Source organism: Haemaphysalis longicornis, unplaced genomic scaffold (genome assembly GCF_048455015.1).
Source record: "Haemaphysalis longicornis isolate Haplotype H1 unplaced genomic scaffold, Haemaphysalis longicornis Haplotype H1 scaffold_3, whole genome shotgun sequence".
Lineage (NCBI taxonomy): Eukaryota > Metazoa > Arthropoda > Arachnida > Ixodida > Ixodidae > Haemaphysalis > Haemaphysalis longicornis.
The window spans coordinates 165,923,944-165,945,988 of record NW_027526335.1 but is presented as its reverse complement, the minus strand read 5'-3'; the positions used below and the strand labels follow the sequence as shown (position 1 = coordinate 165,945,988).

The 22,045-nt window shown below is 49.6% G+C and overlaps 1 protein-coding gene across 4 annotated transcripts in view; it reads right to left on the bottom strand.

Annotated features, from left to right (window-relative positions):
* Exp (expansion) overlaps positions 1–22,045 on the bottom strand; it is a 296,958-nt gene that overhangs the window by 46,006 nt on the left and 228,907 nt on the right. For all 4 annotated transcript variants that reach the window (XM_077704570.1, XM_077704571.1, XM_077704573.1 and 1 more), the window contains exon 3: positions 2,926–3,083. In XM_077704570.1, the coding sequence (XP_077560696.1) occupies positions 2,926–3,083 (158 nt within the window). The remainder of the gene's footprint in view (positions 1–2,925; positions 3,084–22,045) is intronic.

Here is a 22,045-nt window from a genome sequence, read left to right as displayed (position 1 = left end):
TTTTTCTTTTTTTTTCCCATCTCATTGGCTTTTCTTCTAAAACACTTTTGGAGCCTCGCCTCCCTTTTCATTTATTTTTTCCAATTGTCTTTCACCTGTTAGAGCAAAGCTGGAGCAGGTTTGTTCCCATATTTCACAAACGAGCGGAAAGGCATGGCATGTTTGACGTGTTGGAATTACAAGCTTCTCTTGAAAGCGCTGTCGCGAAATGATGTTGGAGGCATACGGTGCAGGTGTATAGAGCGGCGGTAGGCGGATGTGAGTGAAGGTGAACTCCGCTTCCGCTGACAAGAGCGCGCAAGCTCACCCGAGTGTATACATCACACACGGACAGCATGATAGTTGAACCCAGCGCCTGTGCGTGCACGTATGCGCGGGTTTCCGTAAATACCAGGGCGGGTCGACGATGCGTTGCTGTGGCAGGTCTATCACGATGCGCGCCTCGGTATGGAGGCGTGGCGGATGATAAAATTATGGGGCGCCCGAGCACCCCATCATGCCGTGCGACTCAACTGCTATACTTTGTGAGGGTAGACCGGAAGAGTGAATTACGAAACTCGGCACCTTGCGCGAGCCGCCTAGGTTCACTGCGTTTTTTATGTAATTTTCAATTTTCTTTTTTTTTTTTTCGTATGAAACCACCGAAGTTAGCCCGCGTCGGATATTGAAGATCTGGCATAACTGGCTTTCTTAGAGATTTCGTCGTGTCGTGTCATGGAGTCACGGTACTAAAACACCGGGAAACTCGTTTACGCCTCGCGCTAGAGAGGTTCGTGCTGCAGACAAGAGACTTTTACAGCAAAGCTGTATACCTCTACTCCTCAACTGTTTCCTCTCCGTTGGCAAAAACGCCAAGGCGCTAAGAATACACTTGTACACTGCATGATTCGCCCCTCCACAGGTCTCCCGTTAGCGGAGATGGCCCAGGATTTTTTAATTGTCTGGAACTCCTGTTCCAGAGTTTTTTTTTTTTTTTTTCTAGCAATACCAAAGAATGCGTATACCTTGCAGTGTTGCAAATGCAACACGCTGGATAGTGCTCACCCTTCGGACATCATTGGAGAGTTCGTACACTCGTCGCGAAAGCGCGGGAAACCCACAGCTTTTAAACGAACGCCACAGACTGATGCCGACGGGTGGTGTTTTAGAGTGGCAGGTATTGTTTCTAAGTTGTAATTCGGGAGGACCGTGCGCCTACTGCTTTCACTCAGCGACCGCGCCGGCGCCAAGAGAGGAGAAAACGACAACTCGAGCCTTATACTTATCGAGGACTTGTCCGTACGAGTGATAGCGCGGGGTGTGAGAAATTGCGGGATCGAGACGGGTCATTCTGCGGCCGCGGCCGCCTATTAGAGTCAAAACGACTCCGCGTGTTGTTCCCCCGCGCTTCACAGGGGGGCGGTCGTGGGCGGGTAGTATAAGTACAATGCGGTGCGGGGTCGCTTTCACTGCGCGCATGTTTGGCAACGATGGCATAACGCTGGCGGAGGCGGCATGCGGTGCAACTCAAACGCATTCCAGCTGACCGACTGCATGGCGTCGGCCAACCGCGGAGCATTAGACTGGAAGAGTTGGGCAAGCCTTTGATTTATGCGGTGGCACCTCCGGTTCGTGAGGAGCACAGAAATGGCAGCGGAAAACGTGCACACGTTCGCACTTTATGAAGAGTGTTGTTCAGTCTGAGTTCTCTCGTACCCGTGGATCGTAGCGTTAGCGAATATGTGCCCGCAGGCTCGACGACCAATTTCGACCAATTTGCGTCGCTGTTTTATGTAATCGCTGCACGGTAATAGAATGCGTATGGTTAGCTACCATGTCAGAGAACTTGAATTCAATATTAACGTGCGCTGTGTATTTGGACGAGGGACAGGCACAGTGAAAAGACAAAATCAAACGATGGTGCGCAAAGAATCCGTCAAAGAACCCTTGTGTCGGTTCCCTTCACAGTGTTTGTCTAGCACACCTCCTATCTTACAACGTGGCAGATGGGCCAAAACGCTAGCTGGCTGGTTTCTGCAGCTAGCGTTTCGGCAACCAGCTCTGCACAAGGGTTTATATAGATCAAAGAGTGATATCGCTAATGATAGCTCTTGATGGTGGTTCAGTATAATACCGCACATGCAAGGCCATGGGCGCTCACAGGCACGCAAGGAGGCTATTCGAGGTCATAAAACTTGCGAAAAGTGGCGTGCGAAGCGTACGGCCTAGTTTCAAGAGTCAATTTTCGGTGGGACAGGCTTCATCAAGGCCGGTGGCCCCACATGCACGGGGCACCGGGGGATAGCACCCTCCCCTTTTCTTTTTCGCCACTGTCATCGGTTCACCAGTGTGGGTCGCTCACTTTCTCACATCGAGACACGAAGACATCTGTGTCATGCCGCCCGACACAGAACCTATCTCGATAAGAATCTTTGCTGACTTAATAAACGGTACATTACGTGTGTAGCTTCACCTAAGAACACGCAACGCCACGGTGTAGCGGTGTGACAAGGGCTCCCACACCTGTTGAAAGCAGAGCACGCCTTCCAAATGCATGTGATTTGCCTCAGACATGGCGCTACGGTGTCTCAGAGGCCAGCCGCAATGTTCAAAGAAACCGCAACACAGCGTGCCTTGCTTCCATCCCATACGTTTACACGCCCGCACACCGACTCTAGGGGGCATTCGTCTTCTTCGGCACTCACGATGGTAAGGTGCAAAAGAAAATTGAAGGGATCTAGCGGTTGGCACAGGTTGTGGCGATACCCGCTATAAACTGAGCGCACATTTCTACTGTTCTCATCGTTCCCGCACGATGCCTGTGATTGCGGCGTATACCGCTTCGTTCCAGGGGCACGGAGCCTCGATGCACACGCAGCACTTCGAGTACGGCACGCAAGCTTCACGTGTGCAAGGAAGGATAATGACAGAGGAGCGCCCGCTAACCTATAGCCGTCGAAGCCATCGTTGGAGCCGTTGATGGTGAGCACCGAGGCCCGGGCGTAGGCCTTGGCGACCCGCCGGTTGCGCTCCATGCAGATGATCTTGGCCCATATCTCGTCGTCGATCTGGCCCCACTTGTTCAGCACCTCCTGGATGTGGTCCTGGGAAAGAGAACGGGGCACACCGACGCTCAGTCTCCGCCCACCGCCCACTGCTATCAATCATGAAAAGAAGGAAGGCAGCAGCATCGTAGTCAGTAAGGCACCCGCTAGCGGTCCTGTTTTGCGGGGGACAGAAGTGAATCCCGCTCAGCGCGCCATTCAGGTGAATTCGAAATGCGGATACGATGTAAAAATGAAATCTCGTTAGTGCATGTTTGGTCTACAACTTCCCCAATGACAGTTCGTGCCGCCGAATGTTTCTGGCTGCAAATTTGCGGTTGTAGTTAGAATAGTTGTAGTTGTAGCTGGAGTTATGGGAAAGTTGAGCTCCATCTTTGCGGCCGACAAAAGGTAGGATCAGCATTTCTTCCTAATCACACATTGCAGCCGCTCGTCGCCAGATTAGTTATGGCTGGTTTCCGTCGATAGAGAGAGAGAGTAATTTATTGAATGGAAAGAAAACACAGAGAGGTCGGCCGGATCGTATAGTCTCTGACGGCAAAGAACACTGATTGCACCTACAACGATGGGAGTAGCATTGCCGCGATTTCTTGCAGTGAACACGTACGAGCCTCCACCGTGGAGGCGTTAGTACATGACACCATTAACCCTTAATGGGCGGGTCGCAGGTTCTCTTAAAATGAACTCTATATATGAAAGAACAAGAATCACTTCAACAGGCAGACTGGCGACGCTTCACCCGCAGCTTCCCCACAATCAAAGTTCTCCGTGGCTAGAGTGCAGCTGTTCTACTCACGTTCCATCACGCTCACTTCTCACGCGGCACGCGCTAGGCTCACTATAGTTTCGCCGCCGTTGTCAACGCATGCTGAGGCTGCGCGGTGGTAACGCCGCTCAGCTCCTATTGTGGTGACCCGGGCACTATTCCCATCTGAACTGGAACATGTTTTAAGTGCGGAGCACTTTAGGGGTCCGGTTTGTGGTCCTAGCTCGTCCGAGGTCACGCTGTCGAGCCACCGTAGTCACGCGGCGTCACGCGCCTAACTAAAGGCTTTGAAAAGATAACCGCCTGCCCTGGTCGGAATCGAACCTGGGTCGTTCGCGCCTGACGTCTACCCCACTGCGCCACACAGGCACGCTTTACTCATATGCAAAGTGTTGGGGGTGATCATTGCGCTGCGTCGTTGCCACGTACGCTGCCGTTGCTATAGGCCAGAAGTGAGTACACAAAATTAAAATAAGAAAGACATCATGAATTAACGCATTAATTACTCCTAATTAATAAAAAACTCAATCCACTGTCTCTTTATAGGCATGTTCAGGGGCTGCAACGCCCTCTGTTGACTACTTTCGGTATAAACGCCAGGCTGATACTGAAATTAGTCAAGAGAGGACGCCACAGCCCCTCTTACGAATCCCTGTACCGCATTTCGGCATCTTTCACGTTGAGTGGGACTGCTTGAATTTTTGTTTACTACACACAGCAGCGGCCATTTTCTGTGCCATGCAACAACAACGACGCCAGTATCGGGCACTTGAGACTTTACAATTAAAAAAATTGGCCGCGTATCTGCTCCTTTCGTTGCAAATGCCGTCAAAAGACTATAGTCTTTATCGGCTTTTGCTAAGTAAATTCCTCCCTTCGCTTTCCCGCTCACCTCTCATGTTGTTCCTTTTGCGTCGCGCTCCTCCCAAGGTAAAGACGCCCACGGTTTGCTTAAATCATTTTAAATTTCCCGCGTTCCACTGCTCCAAAACGGGTGACTCGATGCGAACGCTGCCGTACGGCGAAGACGCGCGTTAATCGATGCGCCCTACTTCAGCGTTTATAGAACCGCGCTTCCCTACTCCACGTGCGTTGCAAGCAGAACGTGGAACCTACCTAGTGGAACCTTGCGTAACTGTTGCCGGTTGATTTCTTAAAATGGCCCCAGAAGCTATAGTGGCGCGGGCGACAGCAGGCGACGGCGGTGTGAATTATTTTTCTGCAGTTGATGAAGTATTTAATTTCGCAAATTCAAGCATGTTTGATTTTTTTATAAAGGAACACTGCAAATATCACTTCTGTATTGATTTGTTGTCTCATATTTGCGTAATGTCTTGTTCTTCTTCAACAATGTTGACAAGTATGAACATTCCACCGGAGATAGACGGGTAGATTTAGCTGTGACTATATAAGACTATTGCGCAGGCATTGTTTTGCTTTGGCCGGGTGGCTGAATCGGGTCACAGACAGACAGACGGACAGACAGACATAGAGACAGACCAAAATTTCTGGGTTTAAGTAGCCCAAGAAAGACTATCGTCTTTAAAAGTTCCCGTACTGTGACATGACGCAATAAAAACTGCTGCTCTTGCGTTTCGTGCTTTCGCAACGCCAGCAAGTCATGATCGTAAGTGTCTTGTCATTGGCTTATCTAGCGCTACTACAGCAGTGATTGGCCATCCACGAGCATCTAGGTGAGGCGGAACAACGGACATTTAAAGGGTATACCAAGGTTCAAAGCAGGACCTCAGCGTGTGTCCAAGGAATTTGTCTCAATACAGCCGTTCAATCGAGCAGGCAATACCAGCGCATAGAACGAAGTTTTTAGATATGCTAGTTAGCCCCTTTTTTTTCTGCTGCGTGACGCGCTGCTAGTTTTGCAATAACTAGGTAGCCGGTAGCTGATCGTTCCGCGAATGAGTCTCCCTACTTGGTACCCCAAAAGGATGCCTCGCAAGGCTAGGCGTGCATTGGCCCCAGGTCGGGCAAACCAACGGCGACGCAGAGCCCGCGGCCATCTTTGGCCGAACTCGTTCGTGCGTGGAAGTCGTTTCATTAGCCCTGTGCAGCTCGTTGGCGGTGACGGCGCACTCCGCTTGACCCTCTTCGGAAGGTCCTCGTCAAATTACGGGCTGTTGGCATTCGAGAGACGGGCTGCGCACGCGAGCAGCCATTTCCCCCGTTTAGCCGCCTTTCTCGTCAGTTCCCCTCGTCGTCCGTGTTCATTGGCCGGGCCCCGCCCGGCTTGGATAAACATCCCCTTTGAAGCAACTTGACGGGCTCTCCGCCGCTGATCGTTTTCTCTGCCTGTCTTCCTTCGGTGTGCAGACCTTTTTGAGCTTACGCGACAGGCAGGCAGCGATGTGCGTTGCCGCCCTTGTGCTTCACGGAACGGCAAGCTCAGAATAGAGAGTTTTAGCAGCCCGTCTGTTCCGTCGGTTACGTTGTTACCGGGTTTACCGGGCCTGTCTGCGCCTGCGCGCGCGGAAGGGCGAGGAGGCGCGGACATGGCAAAGACAGGTGCGCGGAACTAATTCCCCTGTCGCGATAATGCCCAAGTGGCCAGACGGGTCCCGGTCAACACGGTAACTACGTGCATGACGGAACAGACGGACTGCTAAAACTGTCTAATGTCGCCACATACGGCCAAGCACGTACAATTATCAGTGTTTTGTAATTGTGCGTCCGTGTGCGTGTATGTGGGCGCAGCGGGAGGGGTACGGTTAAAACCTGCATTGTTTAATCTGTGCGTCGCTTCTTCAGTTGCATTATTTGCTTGTGCGTAAAAATAAACCGTCATTGAAGAGAAAAAGAAAGACGTATTGGTCGCACAAACGTCTGCGTGACTCTTCTGAAAACTTAGCCAGACTGGAGAAAGTACCGCGTTTTACCAGAAGTGCGGAAACGATCGATATAAGGACGTGTTGCTGAGACGACAGAATGCAAGCAAGTAGAGAAACAACACAATAAAAAAAGACGACCGGAAAAATTTCTGTACTTAATCGTATTTTCGCGTGTCGTACTGTCGTCTTGTCGTATTCTTGTCGCGTCGTGATTCTGGTGTTCTGTTCTGGTGTTGTCTTGATCCTTATTTTCCATCAGTAGTTGCACACGGTTTGAATGTTATTACCCAATGTGAAGAGTAGCGTAAATGGCAGTTCTATTGTGACTACAAGAATGCTTGTCGTTGAGAAAATTGACTTTGTCGTTACGACAGAAATGTGTCTCGTAGCAACAGATATGGCTTTGTCGTAACAACGGGACTTCTGTTGTCACAACAAAGTTGTTTGTCGAACGACAGGAATTCTTGTTGGGTTTTTGCGGTATTCCTATTGTGATTTTAGACTGGGAAATGAACGTCTCAGAGTGGACGTCGTCAAAAAAAAAAACAAAAAAACGAAGACATCGAGACGAGGAAGTGCAAACAATTTGTCGAAAAACAAATTACCGCAGCCATGACGTGGCCTTTTTTCTGCCGTCGCTTCCAGACAGAAGCGGGGCAACCTTCGCTACATAAAACTTTCCCCCTACAGTGACGTAAACACCTCCGGACTCGACGGGAAAATCGATATTTGCCTCGCTAATTGTCGCCGCACTCTTCGGGGACAGATAATGGTCGCTCCCGAGGGTAAGTTGCTTGGTCGCCGTCGGCCGCGACGCAATTTGAGCCCTTTCTTTCCTCCTCCTCCTTTTACTCGCTCGTCTACGGCAGCTCCGAAGGCTGAGTCCTCGATACTCGGCCCGAAAGCGCGAGCGAAAAATGTCGCCCGAAACTGTCTCCCACGGACACGCACAAACGCTCTCGCGTTCTCGCGCGCACTCACACCAGTGAACGGCGGAACAGTTAGCGGGCGTCCCACTAGTCGGGAGGGGGCGCGATTGGTAGTTTCTTTTTATCCTTTTCAAAATTCCGAGTGTCGAGTGGTGTGGCCGAAGGGCAGGTTGTCTGTTTTGTTCCTTTACTTGCGGTGTCCCGGGATCGCTTGCGGGTAGCGCCGCTGTAACGGCGTCCGCCTTGGCCCCGATCGGGGAACTCTTTTGGGACAGTCGCGTTCGCGGCGTTCGGCCCCTGCTGCCGGCGATTGTGCCGGTTGTTTCGGACACGTTTGGGTAGCCACCGACGCCAACGTGTTCCTCGGTCGGTCGCAGTGGCCGGGTGTCCATGACGCGCCAGTTTTCTCCGGCGCACGCACGAGGCGGGAGGACAAAACGAAGGCGGGAATTTCGTGTTTCTTATGAGGGTGGGAGATTTTGATGTCTAGCTCCTCACTGGCGACCATAGCTCTGGTCGACCGGGCGCAGGTGGCCATGACGTCATGTGGGCTCCAGTGAACAAGGAACCACTCCCAACGGGCCACAAGACCCACTATAGACGCTCAATAAATGTATTCTCTCTCTCTCTCTCTCTCTCTCTCTCTCTCTCTCTCTCTCTCTCTCTCTCTCTCTCTCTCTCTCTCTCTCTCTCTTATGGCGAAAAGTCAGAAAGGCTTTATGTGGACGGACTGTCTGAGAAATTACCATAGCTGCCACAGCGCGAGACGCAAATTCGGGGTTGTTGTCTTGACGGTTCCACCTATTCCACCACCACTTCTGGCCTCGCGTCACAGCTCTCAACGTCCCAAATTTGAAGCTAACCTTGGGTAAAATAGCGAACATGTGTCTCATAATGACAATATTAAGGCTCCGGTGGAAGAAATACGTTACGCACGACCCCACGGTATAACATGGAACCGTATAGCACGTGTATTGCGCATTTACGGTTAAATTGTCAAACACCATGGAACTGTTGCGTAGCAATATCGCAAAACTGGAGCGGTGCTCTACCCATGCCAATTTCTCAGCTCGCCGCGAGTCCAACAGAGTCCAACAGCTCCAAAAGGCGCGTGATTTCCTTGAACATGAATAGGGCAGAATAGTGGCGTGTGCTAACGCGACAAAGAGGATTCAGTTTTTGGGTTAGATTAGGTGAAAGAACGTGCACCCAACCTCGCACTTCCACGTTTGAGAAACTAACCGGAACAGCAGTTACGACAGTCGCGCCAGTGTGGACCCTCCAGCCCCACCCATAGCGTTCAGCTTTAAAAAAAACATGAGAAAACCGGAGTGCTTCGCGACTTTTCTGAGCTGATATAGTATCCGCCCCAAGTAATACACCTTTCAACGTGCAAGTACAAACAAATTCATTTGCAGTTTTTATCATCATCATGGTCGTCATCATCCAACAAAACTTGTTACTGAGCTGGCTGGTACATACTTAAAGAAAAAGAAAACACGGCGCAAGCTACACGTGGACGAAGGCGAGAAGATAAGACAGGTACAGGTGCCAACTTCCAACTGTTTATTCCTCACACGAATTTATACATGACTTCGCCATCATCATCATCATTATTCACTGTTCATTCATTGGAGTACCAAGGCCTCCTCTTGTTCCCACACCTGTTCCTGTCTTGCGATGCCATCGTCCAGTCGGTGAAGAATTTTCTAAGTTTATTCCTCCATCGAGCTAACTGTCTTCCCCCGCTTGTACCACCGCCTTCCAGTAGCCTCACTGTTAACCAGATGGTCTACCGCTCGTCAGTTCCACGCATTCCATATCCAGCCAAAGTCCACTTTTTGCAGCTTTACCTGACTGCATACCCTCCAACGCGTAGGCCTCAGCTCTGCTATCGCTTACGCCGTCCTTGCAAGCCGTGCAGTGCACGCATACGGGCTTTAATCAAACCGGCCCCGTAATAAAATCAAAGTTAGACCCGCGAAAAACAAACAAATGCAGCGCTAATTGCCGACGGGAAAAGGAGGAGGAGGAGGAGGAAAGCACGCCCTTCTTCGTATTACCATTCTCACGCCCAGCCGCCCACAATTCAGCACGGTTTCGTCACTCCCGTCTCATTACACTGTCCTCGCCCAGCTGTTGGCCCCAGAACCAAACAACGGCCTTGCCGCCGGACCTTTTTTGTTTCTTTTTTTTTTTTTTCGTTTTCGTGCCCTTTTCTTTGTGAGGTTGTTTTCTTCCCGAAAGAGAGCGGTGGTCCGAGCCGAAACGTCCTTGCTAGGCCTTCGCTGCCGCCGCGCCGCTCCGTGATAAGAACCTGTATTCCCGACGGACGACGGGGGCCTCTGAACTTCTTTTTCGCGCGCCTTTCTCTTTCCTCCTCGCCTTCGCTTCTTTCTGATTCTCTGTATCCGGAGTGAAACGTAGTTCGATATCCGACCGTCGCGGGTCGCTGCCTTTCCGACTCCGTCGAGCGTGGCGCCTGTTTGAATGAATTGTTCCCTACATACTGCGGGAGAAGGCGAAAACAGCAAAAAATATGGTTAAAAGAAGCAAACGTATGTTGATTGTGGGTCAGTGGTGCGCGCTCTTAAAGTGGCTTGTCTCGTGTCCTGGTACGCGATTCGACGGAACCGCAAATCACCGATGGATCTCCGAAAGGACGCGGTGAATACTTACTTCAGTAAATCCGTATATGCTAGTAACAAGTTTCGCACATTCAGAATGAATAAGATATAGTTTGTGTTATATATTCGGCTGCCATTATTGAGAGATTCGCAACTGAGAGAAAACGCTTTGTATAATCTGATTGACCATGGACCATGAGGAAGACCCCGACCACAAATATGCTCATTTCAACTGTGATTAAAGTTTATTTCTCTCTCTCTCTCTCTCTCTCTCTCTCTCTCTCTCTCTCTCTCTCTCTCTCTCTCTCTCTCTCTCTCTCTCTCTCTCTCTCTCTCTCTCTCTCTCATTCGTATTACTGAGGTAGTTTCACTACAGGGAAGGATGTACATCAGATTAAAGGATTAAAGGCGTCGGACGCAAATATAGATTTAAAGGGCGGGGTTCACTCGAAATACCTATGTACGGAGCGAGCAACCTTTTATTCAGGACGCTCGACAACGAGCGAGCACAAACCATGATGCGATGAGTTTTTACAGAGATGAGGATAAAGTGCTGGTACATTAGCTAATGATGATGATGATTATAATGTACAGATAAAGAGGAAGCACTGCAGGCAGTTCCTGAGTTCCCACAACAAGAGTGGTAAACGCCAACCGGTTTACCAAGGGTGCTCATTATATATATATATATATATATATATATATATATATATATATATATATATATATATATATATATTCCTGAACAAAGAGTGCGCCATTGCACCATTTCATAACCAACTGAACTCACATTTTGCGAAGAAAGGCTTCCGACAAGCGGTACTCGACAGCTGACAGTGCCGTGACAGCTTCTCGGGTTAAAGGTCCCAGTAAAAGAGCGAGCGCAAAGATAGAACACCCCGCAAGGAAGCTCCCGGGGCGGACAAACTATATCGGGAGCAGCTAGCTACCTCCTCGGACGAGAACAATATATGTACCGACCACCTCCCAGCGGGCGAGCTAACCGAACGCGGAGGAAAGCGGCAACTCATTTCGTTTGCCAGCAGCCAGCCCCGTTTTTATAGGAAGGAACCACAGCGTGTATACGGGCAAGGGGCGATACAGGGCTGGCCATAAATTTATCGCCTTGCACATCGCCCAGCTCCTTCGCGCCCCCGTGACCACGGAATACGGCGGACCCCGCTCTTTATAAATGGGCGAGCTATTCGTTACACCGAGCCCTTCTTCGGCGGCGACTGGCTGCCTGCTGATTCGCGTTGCCGGCGTTGCACCGAAGATGCATCGGAGGCGCGTACGCGCTGTGTATTACGGGCCCCTGTAACGGTATTCTTTCCTGGTGGTGTGCGTATATATAATACGCCCGCCTGCTCCCTCACGTACTTCTGACAGTTCGCCGAGCGAATGTGGGGCGGAGTATTAATCCTGCGTGGCGTCATGCGTGGAACCTCTTCGCGCGCGATATGAGGGTATACCGGATCGAAAGAAACTTGGCGTTGAACTCGCCGCTGCATGCCATGTGCAATTGACAGCACAGTCGTGAGTAAGCGTAAGCGTGTTCATTTGATTTTGGCACAGCAGGTGTTGTTTGTTATTTTTATTTGTAGTGGCTACAAACTATTGCTGGCCAGAGGCCTGATCGAGGAGGCAAGTTATGCAGTAATAGCAAACATTTTTTATACCCGAGCAACGAGCAAAAAAAAAGGTCCACACAAAATACAATATATGAGTCCACTTACGAGTGCTGTGAACTGGGTAAGTTGGTGTATGTGCACGGCGAAAACAGCGCAAAAGATTTTATTTAAGGAAAATAGCCATACTTATAGTGTACATCAATTGAACACACATAAAAAAGAAAAGAGATATAACCAGTTAAAACCGACTACTGCGTTAACCGATGTAGTTACTAGGTGTTTATGTATACCCTATATTGGTATTCGTCCTTTTTCGCTGTTTTAATCATGATGATATTGTAACGGCAACTTTTGTCCAGCACCGCTACGGTTGAAGGATGAAGCACTCAGATGAAGGTTTCAGACGTTCAGACTTTAACTGATTTAATTTACGGGTAAACATTGATGAAATTTGGCACAGACGAACTTGACACAATTACACTTATTACATCGATGAAAAAGACAGTCAAAGATTCAGAGTACTTAGCGGGACATAGTTGGCGGGCGAATGGCTCCCGGCGGGAGGGCACGACGACGAGCGGCAGAGTGCGGCTCTCCTGGTGTTGCTCGCTCTCAATAGCCGGGGGCGCCGCGTTATATTTGCTTTGGGGGGACGCACTGGGGGAAAAAGCGCATCCTAGCGTGTGCGGACGATAGGGAACAAGGCTAAGGCACACCCGCAGCCAATCAGGAAGACGCTTCTCAGCTCCAATCAGACATGTCCCCGCCAAAGTGAAAAGGACCAAAAACACAGACACAAGGTTTCGACTCGAAAACGCGCGCTTGGAGAATTACGGGCGTAGAGCAAGTAGTTAGACAAAACACACTAAAGTAAACAGGGGAAAAGGGAAGGTCGTCTGAAGAACACGGAGCCCGAAGGCGAGCAGCGCACACGCCACAGGGGGAATGGAACGCCGCGGCTGCGGTAATACAAGCCGAGGCGAGGGTTCGCTTCCCCCAACAGCCGTCGTCTCCCGGTCGGCCGACGGGCAGACACACTCGGCAACACGTTTCTTAGAAAAGCGGGGCCTCGGTGGCCGAGCCGCGTCCGAAGCGCTTTTACACACAACACTTTGGAGGAAGAGCCCCGGCGGCGGCACAGAACTAAAAACAACTAGAAAACATCATCAGACCTCCGCTTCGCGACACCTTCCCCGACGGAAAAAAGAGTGCCCTCACTCTTGCACAAAATCTAAACCATAAAAACACATTTTCACAAACTGACGGTGATACTCAAATGACATGGCATACGAACTCAAGAAGAAGAAACACAGACTCAAACACAGGAGTCGACAAACTGTCTCCGCTGAATCAGTCAATGCACAACGGTCACTTAGTGGAGTTCCGTTCTTCATTTCACGCGCGCACAGTGTGTTGTCCAGCACAGGCGAAAACATTCCATTCACACGAGACAACAAGAAAATAACAAGAACACCATTAATAACATTGGAACAGCATGCACGTTCTAAAACTCATACACTAAAAAGATCGAAAAACCAGCTCCGCTATGCCACACACTCAGTTCTGGGGAGCTTGAAGCGAAACAAAATCTGTCCTTAGAAAACAGGTCGCATAAACATGACGCAAAGTACCCACTATCCAACTTCAAGTAACCAGCAAATAAAAATAAAAACAAGTGCATTCTCGGCCATCGTCACTCAAGCAAATACTCAGTGCCTTAAAGATAGGAGTACAAACAGTTCGTAAGAAGGCACTAGAAAACTGAAATAAAATTATATCCGAGGGCTCACTGTATTGAACTCACGCACAAGTGCAAACCTACGCACTTCAGCCACTGTTGGGCACTTTACTCGACACAACATTTCTGGGTTCAACCCAACTCGTACAAAACAGCCCTACTCGTCTCCCGTACTTAAAGAAGAACCGCACATTCGTTAAAACACTCGAAGCTAAAAAACATGTTACAACGAAACTGCAACTCTGTAAACATGAAACCTATGAGGCACAAAAACTTGACGGTCGCGCGTATGAAGTATGATACAAAATAAACATTGGCGCCAGACGAAACCTTCCAGACGCTCCTAACCGCTCAATGCTCCTATACAAACAATAAAATAAACAAAAAAAGAGAACATTGATACACACTTTTTCATGAACAGGAGCGGTGAACAGGAGCGGTAGAAATGATAAAGTAACACATGCTCGACTATCAACAAAGATGGCTTCAAAGTACATATTGGTTAACATTTAGAGTACAAAAGAACAGTGACAGCTACATCTCAGCAGCGGTGAGAAACTCTCGCCAACCCGACGCATTCGCAAAACTGCACGCCCGCGAGCTCTCCCCGTCCGCGGCATCCCGGGCACCCCTGCTGGTGTCTTTGTACTGTACTTCGAGCAGCGGCGTGCAGCGTAAACATCTCTCAACTCCTCGTTTCCCTCAGACCCCCAACCCCGAAGTGGCTGCCGTATTTGCTTCAAGACATAACCTAACTCCGGTGGAAAGGAGCCGAGGAAACGGATATCAGCAGTCTCTAATATAGCGAGATCTGCGCAAAAATCAGCCTTTACAAAGGCGCGTGGGGGTCTTCTTCGGGGCTCCTTCGCCGGGAGAGCCGAACGCCTGTGCCGTTAAGATTCTGACTACAAAACTGTCCAACTCCCGCGCGAAGAGCCCACATACCCCACGAAAAAACGGCTGCACGCTCATAAATTATTGCTTCAGCATCCACAGCGGCTAGTTACATAAGCAGGCTGGTGCTGGCAAAGAAAATGAACCAAAGACAACCAGTCAGCGGGCGCCCCGGACTAGCGGAGAAGAAAAGCCTACCGGCCCACAGCAATGCGGTGCGCCGAGAGGCAAAAATCTCTCACCTTACTGCGTGGGCGGGAAGCTCGCCGCCCCGATGGAGGGTGGCGGTCGCGGCGGCGCTCGGTCCGCGTCGGGGCCGGGGGCTCTTCCTCGCGGGAGCCGCTGGCGAGCATGACGGGCCCGGCTTGCCCCGCGCTGATAGCGCGGTGACGGCCGCGAAGTCGGAAAGTCATTGTCACTCTTGACGATGTCTTCGCTTGCCTTTGCCGCCCATGACGGTGACCGGACGGATGGCGAGAAAACTGAAGATTCTTGCCCGGTCGAGAAGAAGGAGAACTCGAAGATGAGCAGCAGGAAGCCGAGCGATGAGAAGGGGGAGCCCATGATGGTAGAGGGGGTCTTCGCTACCCCGCACCTATCACCACTTTTGTAACGGCAACTTTTGTCCAGCACCGCTACGGTTGAAGGATGAAGCACTCAGATGAAGGTTTCAGACGTTCAGACTTTAACTGGTTTAATTTACGGGTAAACATTGATGAAATTTGGCACAGACGAACTTGACACAATTACACTTATTACATCGATGAAAAAGACAGTCAAAGATTCAGAGTACTTAGCGGGACATAGTTGGCGGGCGAATGGCTCCCGGCGGGAGGGCACGACGACGAGCGGCAGAGTGCGGCTCTCCTGGTGTTGCTCGCTCTCAATAGCCGGGGGCGCCGCGTTATATTTGCTTTGGGGGGACGCACTGGGGGAAAAAGCGCATCCTAGCGTGTGCGGACGATAGGGAACAAGGCTAAGGCACACCCGCAGCCAATCAGGAAGACGCTTCTCAGCTCCAATCAGACATGTCCCCGCCAAAGTGAAAAGGACCAAAAACACAGACACAAGGTTTCGACTCGAAAACGCGCGCTTGGAGAATTACGGGCGTAGAGCAAGTAGTTAGACAAAACACACTAAAGTAAACAGGGGAAAAGGGAAGGTCGTCTGAAGAACACGGAGCCCGAAGGCGAGCAGCGCACACGCCACAGGGGGAATGGAACGCCGCGGCTGCGGTAATACAAGCCGAGGCGAGGGTTCGCTTCCCCCAACAGCCGTCGTCTCCCGGTCGGCCGACGGGCAGACACACTCGGCAACACGTTTCTTAGAAAAGCGGGGCCTCGGTGGCCGAGCCGCGTCCGAAGCGCTTTTACACACAACACTTTGGAGGAAGAGCCCCGGCGGCGGCACAGAACTAAAAACAACTAGAAAACATCATCAGACCTCCGCTTCGCGACAATATGAATTCAACTTGACTTTACAATGACCCCATCAGACATATGCGTTATAAGGTCAGTTGAGTGCAAACTACTGTCATGGGTAAGGATTTTAATTGGGTAAGGAAAGAAGAAAGAAGTTAAACTTTGATGTGCGAGCCTTAAACAAGGGCGTTCGAATGACGTGCTTGACGCGTTCTTGTTAGTGTATAACGCAGGATTTGGGTTCCTGAACAAAAGCGCGGTTCAAAAGCACGCGCATTAATTTTAGGAGTACGAATCTGAGCAGTGAATACAAGTTTGGGATGCTTTTAGATAGAATAATGTTAGTTTGAAATAGCTTCATACGGTCGTACACGAAATAAATAAAACGTATTTCCCTTCGATGGCATCTTTCTAAAGCATCAATATGAGTTTTTGCTTGAGGATCGCCCACAATGCATGCCATTCAAATTTAGGAAGTACCAAGGACTGTGTGGCGAAATGCTTAAATTTGAAGTGGAATCAATGCGTTTGTGTGGAAGTGAACGAAGCTTGCCAAAGTCGGGAGGTGAACCATTGCAAATGTGGGAATTTCAGCCTAAATTATGTGTTTTAACTTCATTGATATTTCAGTTACAGACAGTGTATGCTGCAAAACAATTTGTCAATAAAGCGAGCATGGAAGCAGAAGGGGGTTGACAGCCCTTAATTTCTGCAGAACATAGCGCCCAACTCAACTTCACTTCAAAGTTTTTTAAAGAAATTTCTTTAATCTAAGCCGAGTGAACCTTGAAGATAAATATGAAGGCTTAAGAACTTTGCCCATTCTAGTTAATCTCCTCATTCGTTATAACAAGCCCACAAACGCACGCACAACTGCGCCCACATGCACAGACACCGAGGGTCATTTATCTAAACGACAATAAAGTTTTTCCTGACAGCGTTGCACGTCACTTCAAAGCTATTTTCATGCTCGCGCTACTAATGGGCTATTTTACCCGTGATATCTTGTTTTCTCTTTACACAGCATTGCACATATCCTCGAGTAGGCGCACATACACTCTTGCTTTGTCTTTTCTGAAAGCGGCCTGGTGTTTAGACGAAAAATCCTTTCCCGGACCGTTGACCTGCTTATGGGTAGATATTTGTTTTCTCCTATCACCGTGGAGCGTTCAAAGGTCTGGATCCAAAGTTGGGTGCGTTCTTTCGGTTGCGTAACAGCACCTTGTCGGTCCCCTGACCCCGGAATCGTCATGCAATCATTCGAATTAAGGGGGCTGCCCTGCCACGCTTTCCCTTTCGCGCATAAAAGCGGGGACGCAGGTTCAAAGAAGCGGATGGCACCCGCGCCTTTCCAGATGCAATCGGAAGGACACGCGAAGCGCTCACGCCACGCCGAACCGCGTTCTTCCTTTCGACGTGGCCCAACTCAGACCAGAGCGCGAAGAGTGGCGATCGCCCCTCCCCCGTATCTCGGGCAGCCGGCCACCATCATCATCCGGGGCCGGCCAGGCGGTAGCGAAAATTCCGAACGCCCCATCGCGTGCCGGGGGCATCGACGTATACTATATACACCCCTGCGGACGAGGGTATTGCCCCGCACCCTCATGGCTACTCTCACATTGTTGCTGCAATTCCAACCGTGACATGTGGAGAAAAGAAAAAATCACTGCGCTATTTTTAAAAACTTAAGTCGTCGGAGGACTCGAAAATTTTCAATAAAACGTACTTTCACCATGCATCACTGGTTGCCGGTGATCTAAACGACATAAAACATCGCTGTAGACGAAAGCTTTGATTCAGCCTGTTAGTTAGCCAGCCGCGCATGTATGGAGACGGATAGAAGAGCTCGGTTGTGCAGAAATCGCGCTGTACGAATCGTTTTGGTTCAACCGTTCTTTCCGCTACCGTGCGCCCCACAATACTACCTAACTGCACGGTAAATTGGAAGTGGAGACCGGGAATGGTGCAAAATTCAGAAAGGGGTTAGGGGGGAGGAGGTGCTATATCTACTCATGTGCCTGTATCTACACCTTTAATAGTATGTATCACCGAAATATTTTATCCGTCTGTGTGTGATCCGCTGGCGAGGTTCCAATATCGCGATATTTTACTGCAAATGGCCAGTGAGTGTGCATTGAAATATTTCATTAGAGCGCCAACAAATTTGTAGATGTATTTCGAAACGGCAGCCGGAAGCAAGCAAACGCTACTCGAGCAAAGCTTTGTAGTAAGAAGAATGGTGTAGAAATTCTGAGAATTGTGTGTTATGCGTAAGCACTTTTTGGCCGCTGAGTTACGCACCAAGCCCATCTCGAGTCGGCTTCTCAACTATACACGAATGCATTGCTTGGAATACATTTCTTTTTCAAAAGCAATATAAGCAGTCATATCAAAGCATCTCCATACACCGGCTCTGTAAAGTCGGCTTCTCTATCATAGCACAGATTATAACTGCGCCGGAAAATACCTTTTACCGGAGGTTATGTCGTCTGATGTCGAAGTTCGAAGACTGATCTATACCCTTAAAGCTCTATACATCGTCCTTTTAAAGCCGGCTTCACTGCTATATACAAATCCATCGCTAGCCCGTCTTGTGAATTTCTTTTTTCCATTCTTTGTTATTCATTCGAAAGATATACATAATCTACATTTGAGCTATAATAACAGTTACATGCGTCAATTTTCGGAATTACGCATTTATTTAGGCGATATAAGGCGTCACCCTTTCAACTGACCGAAGAATGCTTACGAGAACACGGACGAGGGCAAGCTTGCTGACTGCAATATAGCGAACATTCTAGCTCATCCGAACCCACTTTCTCTTTCCATTTTTAATGGGCATCTGCGCATGTGTCTCTGCATCTCTGATATGCCATACGTATACTTTCGATAATTTCGCAAATTGATAGCGAATTCACGAAATGTTCTATACGCTGGCGAATTCAAGGAACACTCCCACAATCATCATTCCCCGGTGTAACAAAGTGCTACTACACATCAGTAGCGCACGTTTCAGCGGCTAGAAAATGCAGTGAATCGTTAACTAAGTCCGACCGGACACCTAACTAATACTACAAACGCTATTAAGGTCACTCCTATCAAGGCTGCTCGACCACACGATGCAAGGATTAAGCCGAGCTTTGTGTGTCTTCTGGAAGTGTCGCAGATCAGTTCGAGCGATTGCGGCTACACGCGATCACTGGTGCGCCGTCCAAGCCATCGCGGCAGCTCGCGACGGATGTTGGTCGGACTCTCCCACGCCACTCGTCGCGTAGACCGCTCGCGGGCGTTGAGCCGACCGCGTGACCGGCAACGACAGGACGACCACGAAAAAGGGGTGCGGCGACAGCGCGGGGCATGACGGATCACGCGAAGGCACACAGACGTTACACTACCGGTGCTGCTACCGTGAAGCGGTCATTACGCCGGGTTCGGATGTGTACAGTGTATACACGCACGCCTACGGTTCGGAAAAGCGAGCCGACCCCGTTCGCTAGCATTAATAACCCCCGCCACACCCTCTCTAGCCTTCCATCTGTCACAGACCCCGTTTTGCGAACTTTGTTTATTCATTCGTCAAATCGGCGCGTGACACGCTTCTAACATCTCTTGCATCGTTTAGTGGGATGCAACGGGACGTTTTGTTAACGACTCGTGACATTTAGACCGCTTATTTTTCATTCCTGACCGATTTATCGTGACTTAGATATCCTTCTGCTTCTCCAGTTATTCAGACATAAACTGTCAGTAATTATGTACAAAATTCTTGATGATGACGTGCACATTGATGGAAGAACTGATAATAACCTCGCTAATGCTATTACTCTAGCCTTTAAATAAACAATAGCAGGATGGATTTTAAATAAACAATCACAGTACTATACGCTGCTGCAACGCCTGTTGCTGCGGAATTTGTTAGAGAGACGTGCACCAATCAATCAAGCAAACAAGCAATCATTTAATTTCAGCGAAGCACTACGAGGGTCGACCACAAGAAGTCTGCGTTCATACTCTAAATCCTTTGCGTAGACTCTGAAGCATACCAATGCAACACATACCCGCAATGTGGTATTGGGCAACGCTTTATAAGCAAGTATGTGTGCTGGTTGCACATGATATTTCCTAGTTGGCACAGGCAAAGCTACCGTCCTTTGTTTTTTTCCTTCGCGAAAAATTTTCTGTTGTGGGGAAGCCAACCACAACAGCTGCTAGCATCCGACAATTCCATTCTAAATATATCCGTCCACCCATGTAAAAAGGTACTTATAACTGTTTTCTGAAGTTTCACATAAAAACGTTCCCGACGATTTGAAAGAGTAAACATTACTAAATCAGCGCTTTTTTAAAAGGTAAGCGATAATTTCCTGTCCATTCTTTATATCTGAGATTAACTACGCGCTTCAGAACATAGGTCCAACGATCCATACGCGCAATGGTGACCTCGATGCAGGAGTAAGTGCAGCTACCCGCCGAATACGAAGACAATGAAACAGTAAATATCTCCTCGCGATGCCACCAACGGGGGCAAGCCATGCCTCCGCTTGCAGCTCCCACAAAATTGCGTGTAGGCACAGGCCCGTGCAGGCTCCGTAAACGGCGTAACGTGAGGCCGGTGCAACACTTGCTGACGAAAGTACGTCTGTGCTCACCTGTGTATTCACCTTTGCGCGTCCACATGTTTCTCTTACTGGTTGCTCGCCCCGCTGGGCTAGTTTACGCGAAGCTAAACTGACGGCCATCGTACGTGCTCGCTGGATAAGCGCAGGATGACCGCGTCGCGTGACATCGCCGAATAAGGGGACCGAGCTTGCGGCATTTACAAGGATAGCCGAAGTCGGTGCTCATTCGAGGTATCCCGTCGAATCCTTCCAGCGCACACGAAGCATGTGTTTACGTGTGCGAGAGTGTTCGAGGAATTCGAAGCGGTAGTATCGGTGAAGTACAAGAATAGGGTCGATTCGGCCCAAAGCGCGATGGACGTGCGTTCGGTCATGCGTGTCTGCCGCCACCCCTGCTTGTCCGTCTCGGTAACCCGTCGGCCGCGTATGCTGGCCGCACACAGGCGTTCTACACTGGTTCTCTAGGTCTGTGGAACGCCTGGCAGTCGGCATGCCGGGAAGCCGGAGTTCTCGGAGCAGTGGATCGTCTGTTTGCGCGCCGTGGAGTCATCGGTGCGTAGATCCTATTGTGTGCCAAGGAGTTCGCGTGCGTTCCCACTTAGTTCTTCGTACAATGCTCTCGTACATCTCTGCTTTCTCGGAACATGTCAAGGGGAAACCCCCGGCGTTTTTTTTTTCTCGCCTTTGAACTCCCTTGCAGGTATGAGTAAAAAAAAAAGAGAAGAGCTCCGCGTAAACAAAGGCAGCATCTCACTTGGTGTTATCACACAATATTTCAGTACGTGCCGTATCTCTCTTAACTGATAAGCATGAACTACAAACCGCCATGGCAGGTGAGAAGAGGGAAAAAGAGGCGGAGCAAAGCGAAAGCAGGAGCCAAAGAAGGGGTAGGAACGCTGTAGTGACGGCTGTGTCAAGTGGACTGGTGAAACGCAACACATTAGGGATACTTGATTAAGTTCAAAGCTGAAACTGGGGTTCGCCCTTCCCCGACTTGATAAACACTTCTGAAAAATAATTCTTCCAAAATAAATAAAGGAGTAAGCGGGAACGCTTATAGATAACGAAGTCGTCAGCACGTAAAATTTCCCAGCTTTTCCTGCCGCATGGGGCCATTTGACTTGAAACCATCGCAAGTTTCTTTTTCTCTAACAACGCGAGCAAACTCGCCGCGGTGGCTCAGTGGCTAAAGCGTTGTGCTGCTGAGCCCAAGGACGCGGGTTCGATTCCCGGCCGCCGCGGCCGCCTATCTGATGGAGGCGAAAAGCAAAAAAAAAAAAAACCGCCCGTGTGTTTGAGATTTGGGCGCATGTTAAGGATCCCCAGGTTGTGAAACTTAATCGGAATCATCCACTACGGCGCGCCTCATCGCCTGCGTTGCGTCGGCGCGTTACACCTCATAATCAATCATCAACCAAACAATACGAGCGACTTTATTGCTCTTTAGCAGCATATTCTTAAACAATAAAACGAATTGCACGGCAATTCTGTTGCCACTGACTGGCTAACCCTTAACTAAGTCTCGTTGCATTG